Below are 17,587 nucleotides of genomic sequence, written 5' to 3'. Positions count from 1 at the left end.
GGCATGGTGGAGAGCATCGCTCTGACATCTAATACCATTTCAGAGTTCTGGAAGATAGTGAATGTGGTCAACGAAAAAGTGAGTAAATTTGCGTGGGTGCGGCCGGCAGGCGTGACCACACCGATGCCCGCCTTAGCACTTGCCGACATCTCCCACCCTGCTTGGACACATCCCCCACCCTGCCCTGCTTGGAGCAGGTGGCCAATGCCGAAAGCGAGCTGGATCTGCTGGGCCAGCAGGTAGGTGTGGGACCGCCGCCGTTGCTCTCTGCTCTGCACATGTGCATGGCATGCCTTCGGCCTGCCCAACTGCAGCAAGCCCCTGCCCTCACTTCCACAGAGGCACCCAAACTTAACGTGGCTGTTGCCGCCCGCGCCCCCCCCCCCCCCCCCCCCCCGCCATGTTCACCAGTTGTTGGATTTGAGCAGCAATGTCAGCGTGGTGTCCAGCAAGGCACCAGAGATTCTAACGGTCTTTGACACCGTGGTAGGCTGGCTGAACTCTAGCGACCTCGCTGCAGTGGTGGCCGCCTCGTCCAAGAAGTTCAATGCTAGTACTGCCATCGGCTCGGCTCTCAACTCCACCACCCGATTCCTCAACTCTTCCACCAACGTGACCGCGGTGCGCAACAGGGCGGAGACAGCAGTGGAGGCACTTGTGGGCCTGCCCACCATCATCGACAACATCCACCTGAGCATTGACAGCGGCGTGGCCCTGCTGGGAGACACCTTCAGGAAGGTGGGCAGGGCAAGGCGTGTTGTGTTGCACCAGGAGTGATGTAAGGGCAGGGAGGATGCAGTCAGTGCCCTCCTGTCTCATTGGCGGCTGCACCTGCCCGTGGGCCTTGATTGTGTGATTCCCTTTTTTGCTGCAATATACATGCTAAACGAAGATTATTAAAGATATCCGTCACTCTTGGGAGCGCCCCACCATGGCCATTGAGAACACCTGGCGCTTCATCCCCATTGCTGGTGGGATGGGGGCGGAGCTGCATGCAGCGACGCCTCGCTCAGGCTGCATGCTGCTCACTACCCCATGCCTCGTTCTCGCCCCTTGCAAACTGCTGCTGATGCAGTCGTGTTTGGCACCACCATCCTGTTTTCTGTCGTGATTGCGGTGACTTTTTGGTCATTGCGCTGGTACCGAGCATCCACTGTCGCCCTGCTGTTCTTCTGGCTCGATATTAGTCTTTTGATGTTCCTTGGCGTGGGCCTCCTGCGATCTGTGTATGTCGTGTCGAGTGACGCCTGCCTATACGCCGAGTACAGTAGCATGGTGCTCGCAGACCGCAAAGTGGCGGCCACGCGGAGGGAGCGGGTGCGCCCCACCTGCATGTCCATGCCGCATCTTCCTGGCAGGCACGTGGTGCAGGCAGCCAGATGGTGTGTTTCTTCTTGTGTCGCAGGTGCTTTCAATTTTCAGCTACTACTATGGCTTGCGTGCGATTCCCGATGCAATGGTGATGGACTCGCTGATCGGCGTTCCAACCTACTTGCTCCACGAGTTTGTGTCTGTGAGTACGTGCAGCGGTTTAATTCAAATGCATTGACAGACAAAATGCGTCTTTGCCAATCATGCCATGCATGCGCAGTCATAGCTCAGATTAGGCGTGTGTCGCGCTGCTTAGGGAGCGGATGTCAGGATGGAGGCGGGCGGAGGCAGGAGGCCTCCGCCTGGGCAGGAGGCAGGCGCCTGGCAGGGGCAGGAGGCAGGAGGCAGGGGCAGGAGGCAGGGGCAGGAGGCAGGCCTCCCTGTACCGTTGTGGATGGTTGCCATCTCTCTATGACACGATGCCCTGCTGCTCTTAACCTTCTGTGGATAGTTACTATCTGTGGATGGTTTCCATCTCTATGAAATGCTTGCAGGGGCCCATCCTGCCAGTGGCCAGTAAAGTCCTCGAAATGGGCAGTTTGCCACAGGTGGGCTTGCCCATGCGAAGCAGTAGATTGCAGCAGCTGGGGTGGCAGGCAGTACACTGGCCCGCACGCGGCGGATGCCGTCTCACGCTACTCACTTCCCTGCCTGCTCATTACTGTTTACTGCCTGCAGGTCCAGGCACTGCTCATACAAGCAGGGTTGCAAGGCGACGCCTGCCCTGGCTGCATCGAAGCCCTAGACCACGTGACGGGTTTACTGCCCAATGTGTCGAACACAGGCACGGCTGCATGCTGCGGCACGCATGTTGTCACACTCGCAGCCCTCATGAAGGCGTTGGCAGTGGAACGCCCGTGCGTGACATATTGCAGTGACCCGTCCCCCCTTGTCTGCCCGGCCCTCCTGCAGTATGGGCGCTGGAGGAGCAGGCACTGACAGCCAGCATCGCCCCCCTGTATCACCAGATAAAGGAGTACCTATGTTGCACCCTTTCTTACTCCTCTAGTGCCATCTGGCTTGCCTGGACCTGCGCTGGCACCATTGGGTTTGTGCTGGGTGTGATGTGCACTGCGAGGATGGCGCATCACACGCTCAACCTGCGTAGATACGAGGTAGGTGGGCGGCGGGGCGTGCTGTTTGAACGCGATATCGGCGACAGCATCATCTGTGCTGATGCCTCCCAACATTGTTCTTGCAGCGGCAATTGGCAGCAGCCGCCGCAGCAGCAGCAGAGGGCCTCTGTTCGGCTGCTGCAACAACAGCATCTCCACGCAGCAACGAGGGCTTGGAGATAGCAGCACCTGCAGCAACGGGCCCAATGGGAAAGCAGCGACAGGCGCAATAGCCTCTGCCAGCTGCTCCCTGCGACGAAGCAGCCCCTGTCCCCCCCAAGCAAGCCGCTGTCCCTCCACACACTCTGAACTGTTATGGTTACATTGCGAGTCCATGGTACTGCGCGCAGTCTGAAAAAAGAGGAAAAGAGGGGCAAGTGCAGGCTCACAGATTACGCTCACATGCGCGCACTGCAGAGGAATGCAGCGTGAAGCAGGCGCGGGGGCAGCGGCGGGCAGTCCGCCTCACGCTGCTGGGCACGGGGGATGCAATCTCGCTGCCAAGGAAGGGGAGGAGAAGGGTAAGAAGGAAGATTAGCTTCAAGAAGAGGCGCCAGCTGCTGGCGCCGCGGCAGCGGCGGTCGCGGGGCATGGTCGGAACACCGACGGCTGGCCAACACTTGTGCAGAAAAGAACAGACGGGTGCAAAGGAACGGGAAGGAGCTCAGACTGGGGTGCGGGGAAAGAAGGAGCCTTGGGGGACACAGTGCCTCTGCTGGGGTGCAGCGCTTGCAGGGCGGGGGGGGGGGGGCGGCGGCGCCTCAAATTGGCTGTGGCAGGGTGTTTGGAAGCAGCGGTGCATGGCGGTGGTGACGGCAGCAGTCAATAGGGTGTCATTTGAGAAAGAATACCAAGCGCACACCCACAGCAGCAGGCAAAGAGCAGGAGAGGGGGGAGGTTGGGGCGGGGCCCGCAACAGCAGGAGGCATACATGCTCCCCTGCGCACAGCTGTCAATCAGCCGCAGCAAGCGCAGGTAAGCAACGAGGGAGGAAGGAGGAGGAGAGACGAGCAAGCATGGCCAATGGTTGGCAGGGAGCGGCACAGGTGTTGTACAGGAGGCGGGAGGCCCTGAGCGGGGAGCGCACACATGCACCGCTGCACGAGGGCCAGGTCACTCGCAACTGTAACTGAGGCCGGGAGATGCTGCATTGTTGCATCGCTGGCCAGCGCCAACAGCACGCGGCTCGAGGCTTCATTTGTTGGTGGGATGGTGCTGCAACGGGTCCAAATTGGCTGATCGCGGTGGGCTGGCTAGGCTCTGTCGCCTGCTGGCAGCTTAGCAGCGGAGGCGCCCACGGGCTGCCCTGCAGGCGCCCCCCCTGCGCTAGCTGCTGCTGCCGCCGCTGCCGCTGCAACTGCATTGGCATGCTGCTGCACATCAAAATCCAGCCCCGCTGGCAGAGCGCCGCTGCTAAAGGGGCTGACAAGCGCTGTGGCTGGTGGTGCCACGGCTGGAGCCGCTGCTTCTGCCGCAGCTGCTGGCGGGTCAGCAAATGGAGATGGGGCTGTGGGAGTCGGAGCCACTGCTGCGCCTGCAAATGGCGATGCCTGGACGGGCGGCGGCCCCGCAATTGGCCCGCTGCCCTGCCCAACGCTCAGGCCGCTGGCACTTATGCTTGACCGCACAGCCACTGCTGATGGCTGGATGCTGCGCGCCCGTTGCGTCCGCTCGTCGGTTGCCGTCTCGGAGCGCTGCAGAGGAGGAAGGGTGCACAAGAAAGGTTCAGGGAGTGGTTAAAATGCGCAAGTTATGCAGCCTGGAGGTTGCGACCTGCCAGCAGGAACCAGCAGCAAGAGCAGGGCAGCAGGCAGCCAGCAGCAGCAGAGCAAAACTGGGCTGCTCTATACGCTCTCGTGCTTATTCCGTTGTGGCTGACAGCTTGCTCGCATGAGCATAGCTGTTCTAGACGCGCCATCCACAAGCAGTCTGGGCGCACAGCCCTCCTATGCAGACATCACACCCAAGGAAGCACACCCACAGCGCCCGCACCTCCGACAGCTGTGCCTCTGCCTCCATCTCCGCAGCTGTCATGGGCGACAGATCAACAATGACCACAGTCACATTGTCCCGGCTGCCGCGATCGACTGCAGCACGAGTCAAGACGGTTGCAGCCACGCGTGCCGCACTCTGCAGGGAACCAGGCAGGCACCGGGGGCAGCTCATCGGAAGGCATGAACGTCAGGCCCATGCTGGGGAGGTAGGGAGGGCACCACATGTGGTTACAGCCAGCGTCAGCACCAGCACATCATGCCCTGGAGCCGCAGTCATGCAAACAGATTGACGCAGGCCCGCCAGCCGCACAAAGGCAGGCAGCAGCTGGGGCGGCAGCTGGCGGGTGGGGTGCACCTGGCGCGTGGAACCGCGTGACCGCGTCCTGCCCAGGCACTTCTTGGCCAGCGTCACTGCCTCCTGGTTGCTCATAACATCCCACAGCCCATCGGAGGCCATCACCATCACCTCATCGCTGGGGTGCCGTGCAATGATGGTCACCTGGAGCAAAGGACAGCATAGGCAAGGACAGGGGAAGGTTGAGACAAAGCTGCACAAGATCGAGGCAGGAAAGCTACACCGACGGCGGCGCTGCAACTGCAGGACGAGCGGGAGCTGTTGAGACGCTGTGTGGACACATGCCAGGGCTGCACGCAGCAGGGCCACACAGCAGCATACAGGCAAGAGCAGGCTGAACTCGGGAGTGGTGGAGCCTGGAGCAGAGCAGAGCGCGGCCATTTCAATTCACCTCTGGCTCCGCAATGACGTATGGCCGCAGCGAGTGGTCTCCAATGGCACGCGACACTGCCAGCAGCCCCATGACGCGCACGCCATTCCAAAACAGAATCTGCCCACCAGCCGCCTCCACACGAGCCTGCAACACAAGGCCAGAGCGGCGTCCACCAAAGGTGCTGGGGACAGATGCAGGAACATTGGCCACAAGAAGCATCTGCTGAAAGTTGCTTGCATGCTCTCCCCTGCTTTTCCCGATGCGCAGTTGTGCTTTTCCCAGTTATGAGACCGCAGCTGCTTAACAGCAGAAAACTTGCGCAGTCCCCGCTACCCACCGTTTCGTCCTCCCGTGCCGCCTTGTGGTCGTCCGTGAGTGGCAGTGCGCCACCAGATCGACACAGCACCGCGCGCGAGTCGCCACAGTTTGCCACATAGATCATGCGGTTGCCCACCAAGGCCACCACAGCTGTTGTTCCCACAAGAGCCAGGTGCTCGTAGCCGCCCATGTTGCCAAACTCCTCATCTGCAGCCGCAGGGCAGGCGACGTAGGGCAATAGGCAGTCAGGAAACTGGAACAGGAAATGTGTGGCAGGCAGCAGCCGTGCGCTCGCCAGCTGGTCACTCCCGGCCAGGTGCAACGCTGTCAAGCTAGCTGGGTCAGGACTTGCTGTCCTACGTTCAATGCAATCCATGCTTAAGCGTCAAACAACGCATGCAAGCACAATCAATCCAGTGCTGCGAGCCAAGCTGCAAACAGCAAGCTGGCAACATGCAGCCTGCACAGCCCAAACCCTACCTGTGATGTGGAACGCCTTGGTCAGCGCCGCCTCTATTGCTTCTGCTGTGCAGGACAGGACCTGCATGCTATGGTCGGCGGCGGCAGACTCGGCGACATCTAAGTCCGCATCTAGATAGCTGTTTGCACAGCTGCTGCTGCTGCCAGAAGCCTTGGAGTTCAGGGCGCCTGCAGGGGCGGGCATGGTGGGGGGAGGAGGCAAACATGAATAAACACTTGGCTATAAGTGCAAAGTAGGGATCATGGCCAAAAGACTGTTTGGCTGTGCTGCTTGCTGCTGCAGTGCCTCTCTGTGCTGCCTGTGACAGGCTAGCAGCACGCGGCCCAGCACTGTGCACTGGTAGCGGCTGGCAGACCAAAATGTGGGTGAGTGGTGCTGTACCACTTGCCGTTATCGCTCAATCCCACCTGCAGCTCCCCGGGACACAGCACCCCTGCTGGTAGGCGGCCGCGACGAGGCTGCATCGTCCCTGCCGCCACTGCTGCCGCCGCCTGGCTTTTGCCCGCTATTGCCGCTGCTAGATGCTTGAGGACCTGCCTCTGCTGCTGCTGCAGTCATCTGGGCGGCCGGTGTGCCGCTGCCATCTAGGTCTTTAGAGCGCAGCGAGAGCAGGTCCCCAGATGGCGCAACTGCGCACGCGGAGAGCATGTCCCGCACTCGCTCATGCAGCGACTTGGCGCAGTGCAGCGCTGCATCGGCACCGCCATGCCCATCAAATACGCCAAAGAAATGAAGTGTCTCGGTGGCGATGTCATGCGACGGATTGCTGCCGCCGCCACCGGCACCTTGACTGACGGGGTCTACGGCCATGACCATGGCCCGTGGCTGTGCCTGCTGCTGCTGCTGCTGCTGCTGCTGCTGCTGCTGCTGCTGCTGCTGCTGCTCATTACTGTCCCCGGGCACGTGCACGGCACTGCTGCTGCCGCCAGCGCTTGGCACAGGCACCCCGGTCAGGTCGGAGAGCGTCGAGACGCCGCCAGCGCTGGAGCTGCGCAACTGCGGTGCTATCCTGGGCGGCAGCAGCTCGTCCATGCCGTGGCGGCTGATGGGCACCTCCACTAGGTATGGGACTGCCACGCAGGCATCCTCCATCTTGGCACGCCGGCCAATCACAGACTTGCTGCCAAAGGGGGGGCAGGCGTGCAGCACAGAGGGGTGCACCGGTGACCCCCCTTGCTGCTGCCGCTGCCGCTGCTGCTGCGTTGTCGTCATCTCTATCCCGCCTCGCGAGCTGCTGGCTGGCGCTGCCGCTGCTGCAGTCGGCTGAGGCGCCGCTGCTGCTGCCGGCGGCGCCGTGGGCGACACCGCCGCCTCGTCCATCGGCTGCACTCCAACGCTGCCGCTGTCAGGGGGTCCTATCAACGGATCATCTGCAGGCAGGCAGGCGGCGGCAGCAGCAGGGTATGATGGATGAGCGTGCTGCATTGCAGCGAAGCGCCAGGGCGAGCCAATGCGCCGGCATGGCGCTTTGGGCACCAACGCGCACCGTGTCCCATGGAGTTTTGGCGCTTGACGGGCTGCTCCTCTGCCTCGCCCTGCGACTTGGGCGAGTCAGAACGGGAGCGCCGGCCCGTCAAGTGCGGCTTCAGGATGGCTGGCTGCTCCGCTGCTGGAGCCCCAACAGGGGCAGGCCCTGCCTTGAAAGGCGCGCTATCTGTGCTGGAGCTGCTGCCGGCCTGAGCCCTGCGGCGCCCCACGGCTGGCTTGATCGGACTGCAAACAAGGGCGCAGCGGGCTCAGGGCGGGGGGATGGGGCTGCCGCGAAGCCGGCCTCCCGGCTGCCGCGGCGGGGCCCCCGGGGACGGACTGGATGGGGCCCGGGGCCTGGGGGCGCTGGGGGGCCTCGGTCTGCACCGGTGCGCCCACCTGCGAAGGAATCTGCAGCCGCAGCACGTTACTCGGGGTGGGCTGCCGCCGCCAGCCCCTTCCTGGTCCATGGAAGTGCATCCGAAAGCTGAGGGGGCGGGCGGGCGACTTGCGCCTGGTGGCAGCCGTGGCACACTGGGTCGAAGGGTGCCGTGCTGGAGCGCTGCTCCCCCATCCCCCTCGCTACCTGCGCCTGGCTCACAAGGACGTGTTCCAGCGGGCCGCCTGGGCAACACAGCCACCGCCCCTCACCACAACACCCGGCCGTGCAAGTCAGGACGAGCCCTGCCCAGGTTGGGTTTGGGTGATCCCCGCTCTCTATGAACCGCTCTCAGAGGCTGGCAGAATTGGCCAGGGGCCGGGCTGGTCGCCTTGGGAACACTTTCGGTGCAGTCTGGGCAGGCTCGCTGGAACGCTGGAACGCAGGCGCCGGAAAGGCATCCAGGAGGGAAAAGCGGGGCGAGGCAGAGGAGCAGGCAGCCAGCGACCGCCAGATGGGGTTTGGGCTCCCTCCCGTCCTGCAAGTCGCCGCTACGCTGCTGCCCACCACTGGGCGACGGTGCCGCGGTGGAGGAAATCACAAGCCCAGTCAAGCACCCCCCCCTTCTGTTGCACTGACGCCTAGCTTGCTGCATTTGCAGGCAGGGGGAGCGGCCGTGGCGCATAGCGCTCCCATGTTTCCCTGTTGATTGCATGGGGTAACCATGTCCTTCCGTAGAGTGGGTATGGTGGGGGTGGGGTATGGTGGGGGTGGGGTATTGCAGCAGAACCAGCGCTTCGACGGTCAGCAAGTGGGATCATTGGGGTGCTTCCCGCCCGCTTGGGGTGGGGCGGTATGGTAGGCGGGACTTAATGTCTGCCTGGAAGCCAAATGAGCGTCAAGCACCAAGGCAGGCTGGTGGGGGCTGAGGAGATGAAGCATTACAGCCAGATGGTGGAAGATGAATGATGCAATAATTCCAGGCCTGGCTGGCTGTGGAGGCAATTGTTCGGTTGGTATGGAGGCAATTGTTCGGTTGGTATGGCATGCTGTGAGCGCTGCCCCTGGCAAACAAGACAGCTGGCCAGAAAGACATCAGCGCCGCCTCCACACTTTGCAACGCGGCGATCACGCGGTTGACTGTGCTCGCCAACAACAGGCCACCTCCTCCGCCTTGCAGTTACTTGCCGAGGGAACCGCCAGCTGTGGTTCGCAGGCTTCCTTGATGCTATAGGCAAGCGCAGGGCCGAGGTGGCCGCGACGGGCGGAGCTGAGGCGGTTGCGGCGTTCACCACGTTTACCTGTGTTTATTCTGATCTCCCTGGCCTCTCCCTACAGAGCAGCAAGGAGCGAAAAGTTCATTCGGTATGGAGGCCAAGGAGCTGGGCCGCCAGGCCAGGCAGCGACGGGGCGGCCACAACGACGGTAAGCAGCACCGACCGCAGCCGAGCTGTTGGGCGAGACCGAGGTGCCATGCAGGGCATGCGTGACATCCATGCCCCCCCATGAACATCCACTACATGCAGGGATCGTGTCTGCGAGTGCATTCGACGGCCTGCCAGAGGCGGTGCCGGTGGCGGTGGGATGCAGTGCTGCGCTGCGGGCCGAGATGGAACACCTGCCGGACCTGCTGGTGTCCTCGGTGGACTGGACACAGCGTGTGGATGCGCTGTTGAGGCTGGAGGGTCTGGTGCAGAGCGGCGCCGCAGGCTTCGCCACCTTTCCGGAGCTGCTGCTTGGTGTCCGGGACTCGTTGGCGGCGCAGGTGCATAAGCTGAGGGCATGTTGCTTGCACCAGTGCCAACTTGGATTGAACAACAGCGCTCCTTCATGCTTGCATGGTTGGGGCAGTTAGACAGGCAGGCGACAGGACGGTCCAGCTTGCCAGGTGCCTCCACATGATTTGTCGAGCGCTGGCAGCTGGGTCCAACCCGCATACGTGCTTGGGTGCAGATGCAAGAGCGGCGGTCGGCGGTGTCACGGCAGGCATGCCACACCGTCTGTGTGTTGGCGGCAGCCTGTGGCACCAGCTTTGAGCCGCTGGCTGTGCACCTGCTGCCAGTGGTTTTCAAGACTCTGGCCATGGGCATCCAGGTGAATGAATGGGCCTACAACAAGACACGGGCCGCCATCGCCTGTTGGGGTCATCTTTCCTTACGACTTTGCTGTGCCTGACTGACCCCCTTTACTGCAGATTGTTTCTGAAGCGGCTGATGCCTGCACATATGCGATGCTGGCCGCCTGCCCTAGCCCGCGGCTGCTACCCAAGCTGTGCTCCGTGGTGGCAGGCGACCGCAACGGGCGGCTGCGACAGTCGGCGGCCGAATTTCTGCTGCGGGCTGTTGAAGGGTGGGAGCCAGCGATCTACGAACGGCAGCTGGAGTGCGTGGAGCGAGCAGTGCTGGCAGCAGTGCAGGACGCGCACGCGGAGACGCGAGTGGTGGGACGCAGCCTGTATGGAGCCTACGCACGCTCCTGGCCTGCACAGGCGCAAGCTATGCTTGCGCGCCTGGAGCGTGACCGGCAGCTACAGGATAAGCTGATTATGGCAGCAGAGGAGTATGTGCCAGGTGCGAGATGAGGGCAGGCATGTAGTGGACCTGTGTGCAGGCAGCCTCATTTAAATATTGCTGCATGGCCCCCACACCGCATGCCCCCCACACCGTCTTTCCTGGCTATCCGCTTGCAGGCATGCTGCCCGAGGGCCCCAGCTTGTCACAGCCTGGAAGTCGCCGCTCGTCGCTGGGCAATAGTGGCTCAAGCACCCCGCCCTGCGGCCTGCCCCGCACCTCTGCATTCCCTGCTGCACCTGGCAGCCTCCAGCAAGGCGGTGCTGTGCGGCTGGTGCCCCTAGTGCCCAAGCTGGCGCTCTCTGGCCTCAGTAGTGCGGCCGAAAGCATGCCGCACAGCCCCTCCCAGCCCAGCAGCACCCGCTCCGCAGCGCCCGCAGCCTCCGGCAGCCTGATGCAGGGCATCATGTGCCAGCAGCTCCCAGCTACAGCACGAGAAAATCAGCCAGACAACCGGGTGGCACCAGTGCAGGCCACGCCTCGCACCATGTTCCCGAAGAGTCGGGCTCGGAGGGAGGCGGCAGCCACAGCAGACGCTGAGGCTGAGGTGGAGCCTGGCCAGCTGGCGGCGAGCGGCAGGGAGAGGCTGGCGCCGCGGCGTTCAGTTGGAGGCGCAGGAGCACGCATGAGCATCGCAAATTTCAGGGTAAGAGAGGACCCATGTTGATGTGCAGGGGGAGCAGCATCACGCGCTCCACTGCGGGGCATGGTTCAAGGTACTGGTGTAGTGATATGGTGCAAGCTTGACTCCTGCCCTAACCTGTCTCCCTGCCTGCAGCGGCAGCAGAACCTTGGGGATGTGCCAGAGCTTCCCGGCTACCAGACGGCAGCAGCGCCGGGTGCCGCACTAGTGACGTTGCAGCGACCGGCTGGGCTTCAGCGTGGGTCGGTGCGAGCGCCGTTGCCGCCCCTGCCTCTCTCACAAGCGGCTCTCCCAGAGCTGCAGCAACATGTGGAGCCTGCAGCATGGCCGCTCGGACTGGAGCGGCAGGCCAGCAGCATCCAAGAGGACTCAGGTGTGCAGGAGGCAGTTCAGGGCCGTGTGATTGGCCTGCTGCAAATCAGCAACCATGCTTGTTGTATTCACTTCATTCTTGGCACCTGTTTGGCCATGCAGAGGTCTGCAGCAGTGTGTGTACCGGCAGGGAGGAGGCCATTGCCGGCGTCTGCCCACCAGCCAGCCTGGCACCGCTGCTGGCTCGCTTGGGCAAGTCTGGGGTAGACTGGGGCAACCGCGTCTCCGTGTTTCAGGTTGTCCAGGCCACCCTGGAGCAGTCGGGCAACAGCCATGTGGTGGCTGCTGACGTGACCTCCAACACCGACCGTCTGGTGGCTGCCCTGCTGGAGGGCTGTGGTGACGCCCACTTCCGCGTGGCTGCTGCGGCCTTGGCGGCACTGGGCGTGGGGCTTGCCAGCCCCTGCAGCCGGGCCTTCGAACCGCAGCTGGATCGCGTGATGACAGCCCTGTTTGCCAGGTGGGTATCCAAGCGTGCGGGGGCCGGCAACACAGTGTGCATTCCGGGCCGCCGCATGGCCGGGGACATGGAGGTGGCTGGCATGTTCCCCGGGCCGCTTTGGAGTGCATCTGTTGGCAGGTGGGAGGGCACAGTCAGCTTGATTCTGCCCCCCAATGCCATGGCTTCTGCAGGGTGGTAGACCCGAAGGAACAGATCAGGGTGCTGGTGGATGCTGCGCTGGCGGCAGCGCTGGCACAGCACAGCGCGGATGTTGTCTTGGGCGCACTGGCGCGCTCGCTGCAGGCCAACCGCGCGCCACGGGTCAAATGCGCTGTGATGGACTTTTTCGCTAGGGCAGTTCGTGGCGGCGGTGAAGAGCGGCAGGGCCTGCTGAAGCAGCTGATGGGACCTTTTCCACGGTCTGCACTGGGCGGTCTGCTGCGCAGCCTGCTGCAGCTGACGACAGACAAGAACCCAGACATCCGGCGCTCGGCAGCCGATGCAGTGGCAGCAGCCTACCATGGCGGCGAGGCACAGGCAGTGCTGAACACCTTGCACAGTCTGCCGCCGGCAGACCTGCTGATGGTGCAGCGCGCCATCGGCCCAGCCATCCATCAGCAGCAGCAGGGCAGTTGCAGCGAGGCTCATGTGGTGCCTGCTCCGCTGTCATCACGGCCCGGCAGGGACAGTGAGCCCAGTCATCAGCAGTCTGGCAGCCTGACGAGCCGCCGACAGAGCAGCGAGGGTCTGAAGCTGCCGCCGCAGGAGGAGCACCGCCGCCAGGAAAACAGCGGCAGCCTGAATGCTAGGAGCAAGCAGGGCAGCCGCGCCGGTTCGTCTTCTTCTGGAGCAGGCAAGGCGCAAACAGCAGGTCCTGCTCCAGCAGACCAGCACACCCCACAGCCCCCGTCGCCATTTCTGTGGCGGGTGCAGTCTGCGTCGCCGCTGGGAACAGAATCAGCAGGAGCTGCTGCTGATGTGGCAGCCAGCCCAGCCGCAGAGCCTGCCGCGAATGGGGCGGTGACTCAGGCAGCACTTCAGCTTCGCGCTGAGCAGCGATTGGAAGTGAGAGTGCCCACCGGCACGGTGGTGCCATTTAATGATGTGATGGCGGCACAGCTGGAGCGTCTGATGGTGCAGCTGGAGGCAGGACCCAGTGCGGAGGCCCTGCAGGGCCTGTCACGCCTTGCGCATGTGCTGCCAGCGGCAGCCTGGCCGCCCTGCTTCGATCAGGTGCGCAATGGGTGCCGAAAGTTGTAGAGAATACTTAAGTGATTACATCCAATGCCAGGATATCTGCTTGCCTCACAGATTGCCACTGCTCTTCTTTGTCAGCAATTGGTTCCAGTGCAGCAAGATACTGTTGTGGTGCGCCTGCACTATGCAGGTCATGGCAGCTGTGTGCGCCGCGCTTGGAAGCACCAGCCTGGTGCTGCGGGACACCGGCCTCATGCTGGCTCGTGACCTGGCTGCAGCGGTACTGCCATCCCTCTTCCTCCCGACCCTCCCTTTGCTGCTGCCCATGCTGCTGGCCTGCGCCGCGGAGCAAGAGGCGCGTGAGATTGTCCTGGCAGCGGACGAAGCGCTCGAGGCACTGCTGCTGCGGGCACCGCCGCAGAGTTGCCTGGGGGTGCTGGCGCCGCGCCTGCCGGCCATCGGCGACTCGCTGTCCACTGACCGGCAGCAGGGCGCCGAGCTGCATGCCACCATTCGCAGCCTGCGCAGAGTGGTGGTCCATATGCAGCCTGCAGGGCTCAGCGCGCACCTGCAGCCGCTGCTTCTGCCGGGGCTGTGCACCACCTACCGCTCGCCGCTCACGGATGTGCGCAAGGCGACAGTAGACTGCCTGATCAGCATCTGGCTGGTGAGTGGGCTGCTGCCTTTTGGGTGACCTTTGCCGTCCTTTGCCTGCTGGGAACTCACCTGTTGCACCAAACTCACCTGTTGCACCGGCCCTGCCAACTCTCTCGGCGGATGCAGGTGGTTGGGGATGCCATCAAGCCGCACCTGGAGCCACTCTCGGCATCTCAGCTCAAATTGCTGGATATTTATCACGCCCGCTCGCATGGCTAGGAAGCATGGAACGTGTTTACGGGCACGTGGCCAATGAGAAGGGGTCACTTTACTACACCAGATCACATTGTCTGACCTTTTCAAATGATTTGTAACAATAAATAGAGGAACAACACATGGTCAAGCTGTAAAGGATCCTACAGTAATGCTTGCCTGCCCCCTAGCCCTGTGCTACCGGCCTGTGCCCCAGGTCTGTACTCGGCTGAGGTCCAGGCGAGGCACCATGGGTCGTGCGGCCTCACGCTCCGCCTTACGCCGTGCTGCAATCTGTCGCCATTTGCGCTGAATCCTCAACACGGTCACTGCCATCTGAAAGTTCATGAGCTCCTGCTCCTGCTTGGGAGCGTGGCGCGTGAGGAAGCGCCGCACCATGCGGTCCATTCGCCGCTTGAGCTCGCCCTCGGGAATCTCCTCCTGGTTGGCCCTGCATGTGCAGTGGCGCGCACCTTGACTCTGGGTTGGCACCCGACTCCAGCATGCAGCGCATTGCCGCTATCTTGCCACTCATCCCGTGCAGCACTCACCGCAGCACCAGCTCATAAACGGTTCGGTGGAACGGTACAAACCCACGGCTGTCCAACGGGATGTTCAGGCCAAACACAAAGCGCATGATGTCGCTCTCGGTGGCCTTCGGGCCCAGGCCCATGGGTGGTGGCAGGCGCCGCAGCAATGCTTCTAGATCGCTGGGATCAATTGCAGAAGAACCATCATCGAACTCGGACCACAACGCAACAAAATCCTGAAGGGGGGAAACCGTCCATCTAGCAACCTCCATCAACCCTCCATCTAGCAACCCTCCATCTAGTGAACCAAGCACCCCTCACCGCACATGAATGCGTATGCACGCCCCACCCCACCTCCAGGTGCTGTGGCGTGAGCGTCCATGCTGCCGAGTTCTGAATTCTTTCAAAGCTCTCCAGAATCACGGTGGTCAGCTGCCAAAAGCAGGGGAGGGGAAGTCTCTCAAGGTGGAGAGCTACCAGAAGGGGTCTGATCTGACGCGCCCTGCTGATGCAAATCAACAGTCACACCAAAGGCAATCCGCATCTACCACCCACCAGATTCATGGCAATCAGAGCGCCCGCCAAAAAGAAGGTAAAAATATATAAAGGGGCCCACCAATGGCCGCAGTTTCCAGCTGCCAGGTCGCAGGCTGGTGGCTGCACCATGCAGTCGTGCAGCAACAGTGTCCAATTGTCACCAGTGGCAACTCGGAAAAGCAGGAGGAGAGCTTGGGGGAATGTGGTGAAATTGGCGTGGGCGTTGAGGTGTGTTTGCCACACCACGCTCCCAAAAAGTTGGACCCCTGCGGCATACATGAAGCGCAGCAGAGAACAGAGCAGGCAGTGAGATGCGGCTGGCTTGCATGCCAACTACAGCCACTGCAAGCTGTACAAACCCATATAGGAACAGATGAAGAAGAGGAGCAACAGCAGCGCGCCAACATTGACGATTGCTGGGAGAGAGATGACCAGCGTGCTGAGCAACATTTGGATGCCCTGCAGAGGCGGGCTTGCATGGGCGTGATGGCATGCACACGTGCATCAGTGGGATTCAGGCCCACTGGCTTGGTTAGCCAGCTGCTGCAGGCAGAGACTGCACTGTTACCTTGACGTGCCGCAAAAGCCGGAACATGCGCGCCACACGTGCTAGCATCAGCACTTTTTTGAACGCCCCGAGCTTCACGGTGGTGGTGTGCGATGCGGCATTGACAATTTGGGTTGCGATATCTGCCAAAGCTGCCATCGACAATAATACATCCAGCTTGTGCCAGTTGCTCCTCCCTATTTGCAATCCCATTGCCATCACTTTAAACAACAGCTCCAAGATCACCACAGCCGAGAAGACCGTGTTGGCGGCATCTTGCACTTTGGTCAACCGGGCAGGAGCTCCATTCACTGTGGTGGCGGTCAGAACGATATTCAAGTCGACCGTGAGCAGCATGAAGCGATCAAACCAGCGGCTGTAGGCAAGGCGGTAGCACCAGCGCCGCAGTTGGTTGCGTGGCTCTGGAGCCCGATCAATCGGTTTAAGTCGAAAAACTGCCTGCAAAATCTCCATGTGACCCTACATACAGCATGTGGGGTACGGGGGGGGGCCGCGGCACATGCCTGCTCAGCCAAGGTTGCATCACCAGAGGTGTATCTCGCGAGTTGAGCTTGCACACCATTTGACCGGCCGTCAACACTGCGCTCCCTGTTTCGCTTAGCAGTTTGAGGCGCTGGAATTCGTAAAACACGACCCCGATGGTCAAATTGAGTACAAAAAAGGAACATGTGCAGATAAATGCGAACCAAAACAAGAATGCTACCAAGTTGCTCCCCAGCTGGGGCTGCAAGTCTGGCGCCTCCCTGCTGAGATGCAGGCAGAAGGGATGCACAAGCAGAGTAAAGCTGGCGCAAGAGCCAGGGCCGGGCGCAACCACAGGCCAACTGCCAAAGGTGGCAGCCGAACTCACTTTGTGGCCAGGGTGAGATAGAAAGTTTCGGTCCAGCCGTCGAAAGTTGCAGTGATGAACAGGGTGATGAATGCGTTGCCAACCTGCATGCGACGAGCAAAGGAAGGAAGTGCACATGGCAGGAGGCGGCTTGGGCCCCATTTCAACTGGCAACATAACTGGCAACATAACTTTCTTGAAGCTGGTGCCTCACATTGTCAAAGTTGAGCCACAAGTTGCTCCACACGCGCTGTTCCAGGGTGCCCGTCTCGGTGGCGACATACACCCCCACACACTCCTCCTGCAGCGTGGCTTTACAGCCGGTACACTCGTTTGGTTGCTGGCTTGTAATGACTGAATCATGTCAGCATGGGCACCTGGCAGCACTCTCGCATCAGCCCTGCTGCCCCCACCTTGCCAGCCACACTCTCGTCGTTGCAGCTCCAAAGCAACCCGGCAAACAGCTGGACGGAGATGATTGAGAAGATGAGGAGCACCATTCCTACCAGGACTGCAGTTTTAGCATAAGCAACAGATCAGCTGACGCGTGCCTAGTGGAGCAGCCCCGCACCCCATCGCAGCAAGCTCCCACCTGTGACGTGGCCCATGGAGGCCAGCGAACGCAAAAGAGTGCGAGACACCATCAGCATCTGCTGGCTGCGTGCCAGCACGCGCAGTGGCCGCACTGCCCGCAGCACGGCCATTCATTCATTCATTCAGCACACAGCCCGGCCGCCTCTTGCTCGAGGGCGGCCCACTTTGGCCTGGGCAGCCCGGGCCGCCCTCCCCCCCGGGCGCATGTTCGGTGTTGGAGGGGTGTGCCCAGCGATAGGGGGCCCCTGAAGGCATGCGCCGAGGCCGGGAAGCGTGGTTCGGCGCTGCTGCACGCTTGGCGATTTGACCAGAACCACGTGCCGCCGAGCTGCGGCCGCAGTTTCCGGCCCACGGTCTACGGTCGCAGCCACGGGACTCGGCGGCACGGCGTTTGGGCCCAAGCTTGCTGCCGCCGCCGCCGTGCCCGGGGGGCAGCGCGGCGGCGGCGGCGGCACGCTGCGACGCCCCCGTGCTGCCGAGCTGCGGCCGTAGTTTCCTGCCAGAAGCCCACGGCCACAGCCACGGGACTCGGCGGCACGGAGTTTCGGTCCACGGCTTGCTGCCGCCGCCGTCGCAGGGGTGCTGCCTGCGGCGGCGGCGGCA

The 17,587-nt window shown here is 62.2% G+C and overlaps 4 protein-coding genes across 4 annotated transcripts; 1 reads left to right on the top strand and 3 right to left on the bottom strand.

Moving 5' to 3' along the window:
* Nucleotides 1–2,458: 2,458 nt before the first annotated feature.
* Nucleotides 2,459–7,949, bottom strand: CHLNCDRAFT_58836 (hypothetical protein; the record flags this gene model as incomplete). The annotated part of the gene is made up of 10 exons (XM_005844680.1): nucleotides 7,874–7,949; nucleotides 7,494–7,720; nucleotides 6,415–7,377; nucleotides 6,007–6,174; nucleotides 5,546–5,733; nucleotides 5,227–5,352; nucleotides 4,836–4,979; nucleotides 4,479–4,616; nucleotides 4,110–4,180; nucleotides 2,459–2,471 (listed from the first exon to the last, which is right to left on the bottom strand). The coding sequence occupies exons 1-10, from the start codon at nucleotides 7,942–7,944 to the stop codon at nucleotides 2,459–2,461; spliced, it is 2,109 nt and encodes a 702-aa protein (XP_005844742.1). The 5' UTR covers nucleotides 7,945–7,949.
* Nucleotides 7,950–9,220: 1,271 nt separating this feature from the next.
* Nucleotides 9,221–14,064, top strand: CHLNCDRAFT_58835 (hypothetical protein; the record flags this gene model as incomplete). Its single annotated transcript, XM_005844758.1, has 8 exons — nucleotides 9,221–9,278; nucleotides 9,380–9,618; nucleotides 9,807–9,947; nucleotides 10,048–10,423; nucleotides 11,541–11,898; nucleotides 12,072–13,113; nucleotides 13,268–13,744; nucleotides 13,861–14,064. 8 exons carry the CDS (start codon nucleotides 9,221–9,223, stop codon nucleotides 13,951–13,953), a joined length of 2,784 nt encoding a protein of 927 aa, XP_005844820.1. The 3' UTR covers nucleotides 13,954–14,064.
* A 60-nt stretch (nucleotides 14,065–14,124) lies between these two features.
* CHLNCDRAFT_138745 (expressed protein) lies at nucleotides 14,125–14,599 on the bottom strand (the record flags this gene model as incomplete). The annotated part of the gene is made up of 2 exons (XM_005844679.1): nucleotides 14,125–14,377; nucleotides 14,478–14,599. 2 exons carry the CDS (start codon nucleotides 14,597–14,599, stop codon nucleotides 14,125–14,127), a joined length of 375 nt encoding a protein of 124 aa, XP_005844741.1.
* A 763-nt stretch (nucleotides 14,600–15,362) lies between these two features.
* On the bottom strand, nucleotides 15,363–17,094 carry CHLNCDRAFT_58834 (hypothetical protein; the record flags this gene model as incomplete). Its single annotated transcript, XM_005844678.1, has 6 exons — nucleotides 16,983–17,094; nucleotides 16,804–16,901; nucleotides 16,605–16,691; nucleotides 16,412–16,494; nucleotides 15,562–16,020; nucleotides 15,363–15,452 (listed from the first exon to the last, which is right to left on the bottom strand). Coding segments are annotated over exons 5-6 (543 nt in total), but the record flags the coding sequence as incomplete, so codon positions are not given.
* Nucleotides 17,095–17,587: the final 493 nt, after the last annotated feature.

The sequence above is a fragment of the Chlorella variabilis genome, assembly GCF_000147415.1.
Source record: "Chlorella variabilis unplaced genomic scaffold CHLNCscaffold_21, whole genome shotgun sequence".
Taxonomy (NCBI): Eukaryota; Viridiplantae; Chlorophyta; class Trebouxiophyceae; order Chlorellales; family Chlorellaceae; genus Chlorella; species Chlorella variabilis.
The sequence above is the reverse complement of the archived record's forward strand: the minus strand, read 5'-3'. Positions and strand labels throughout refer to the sequence as shown.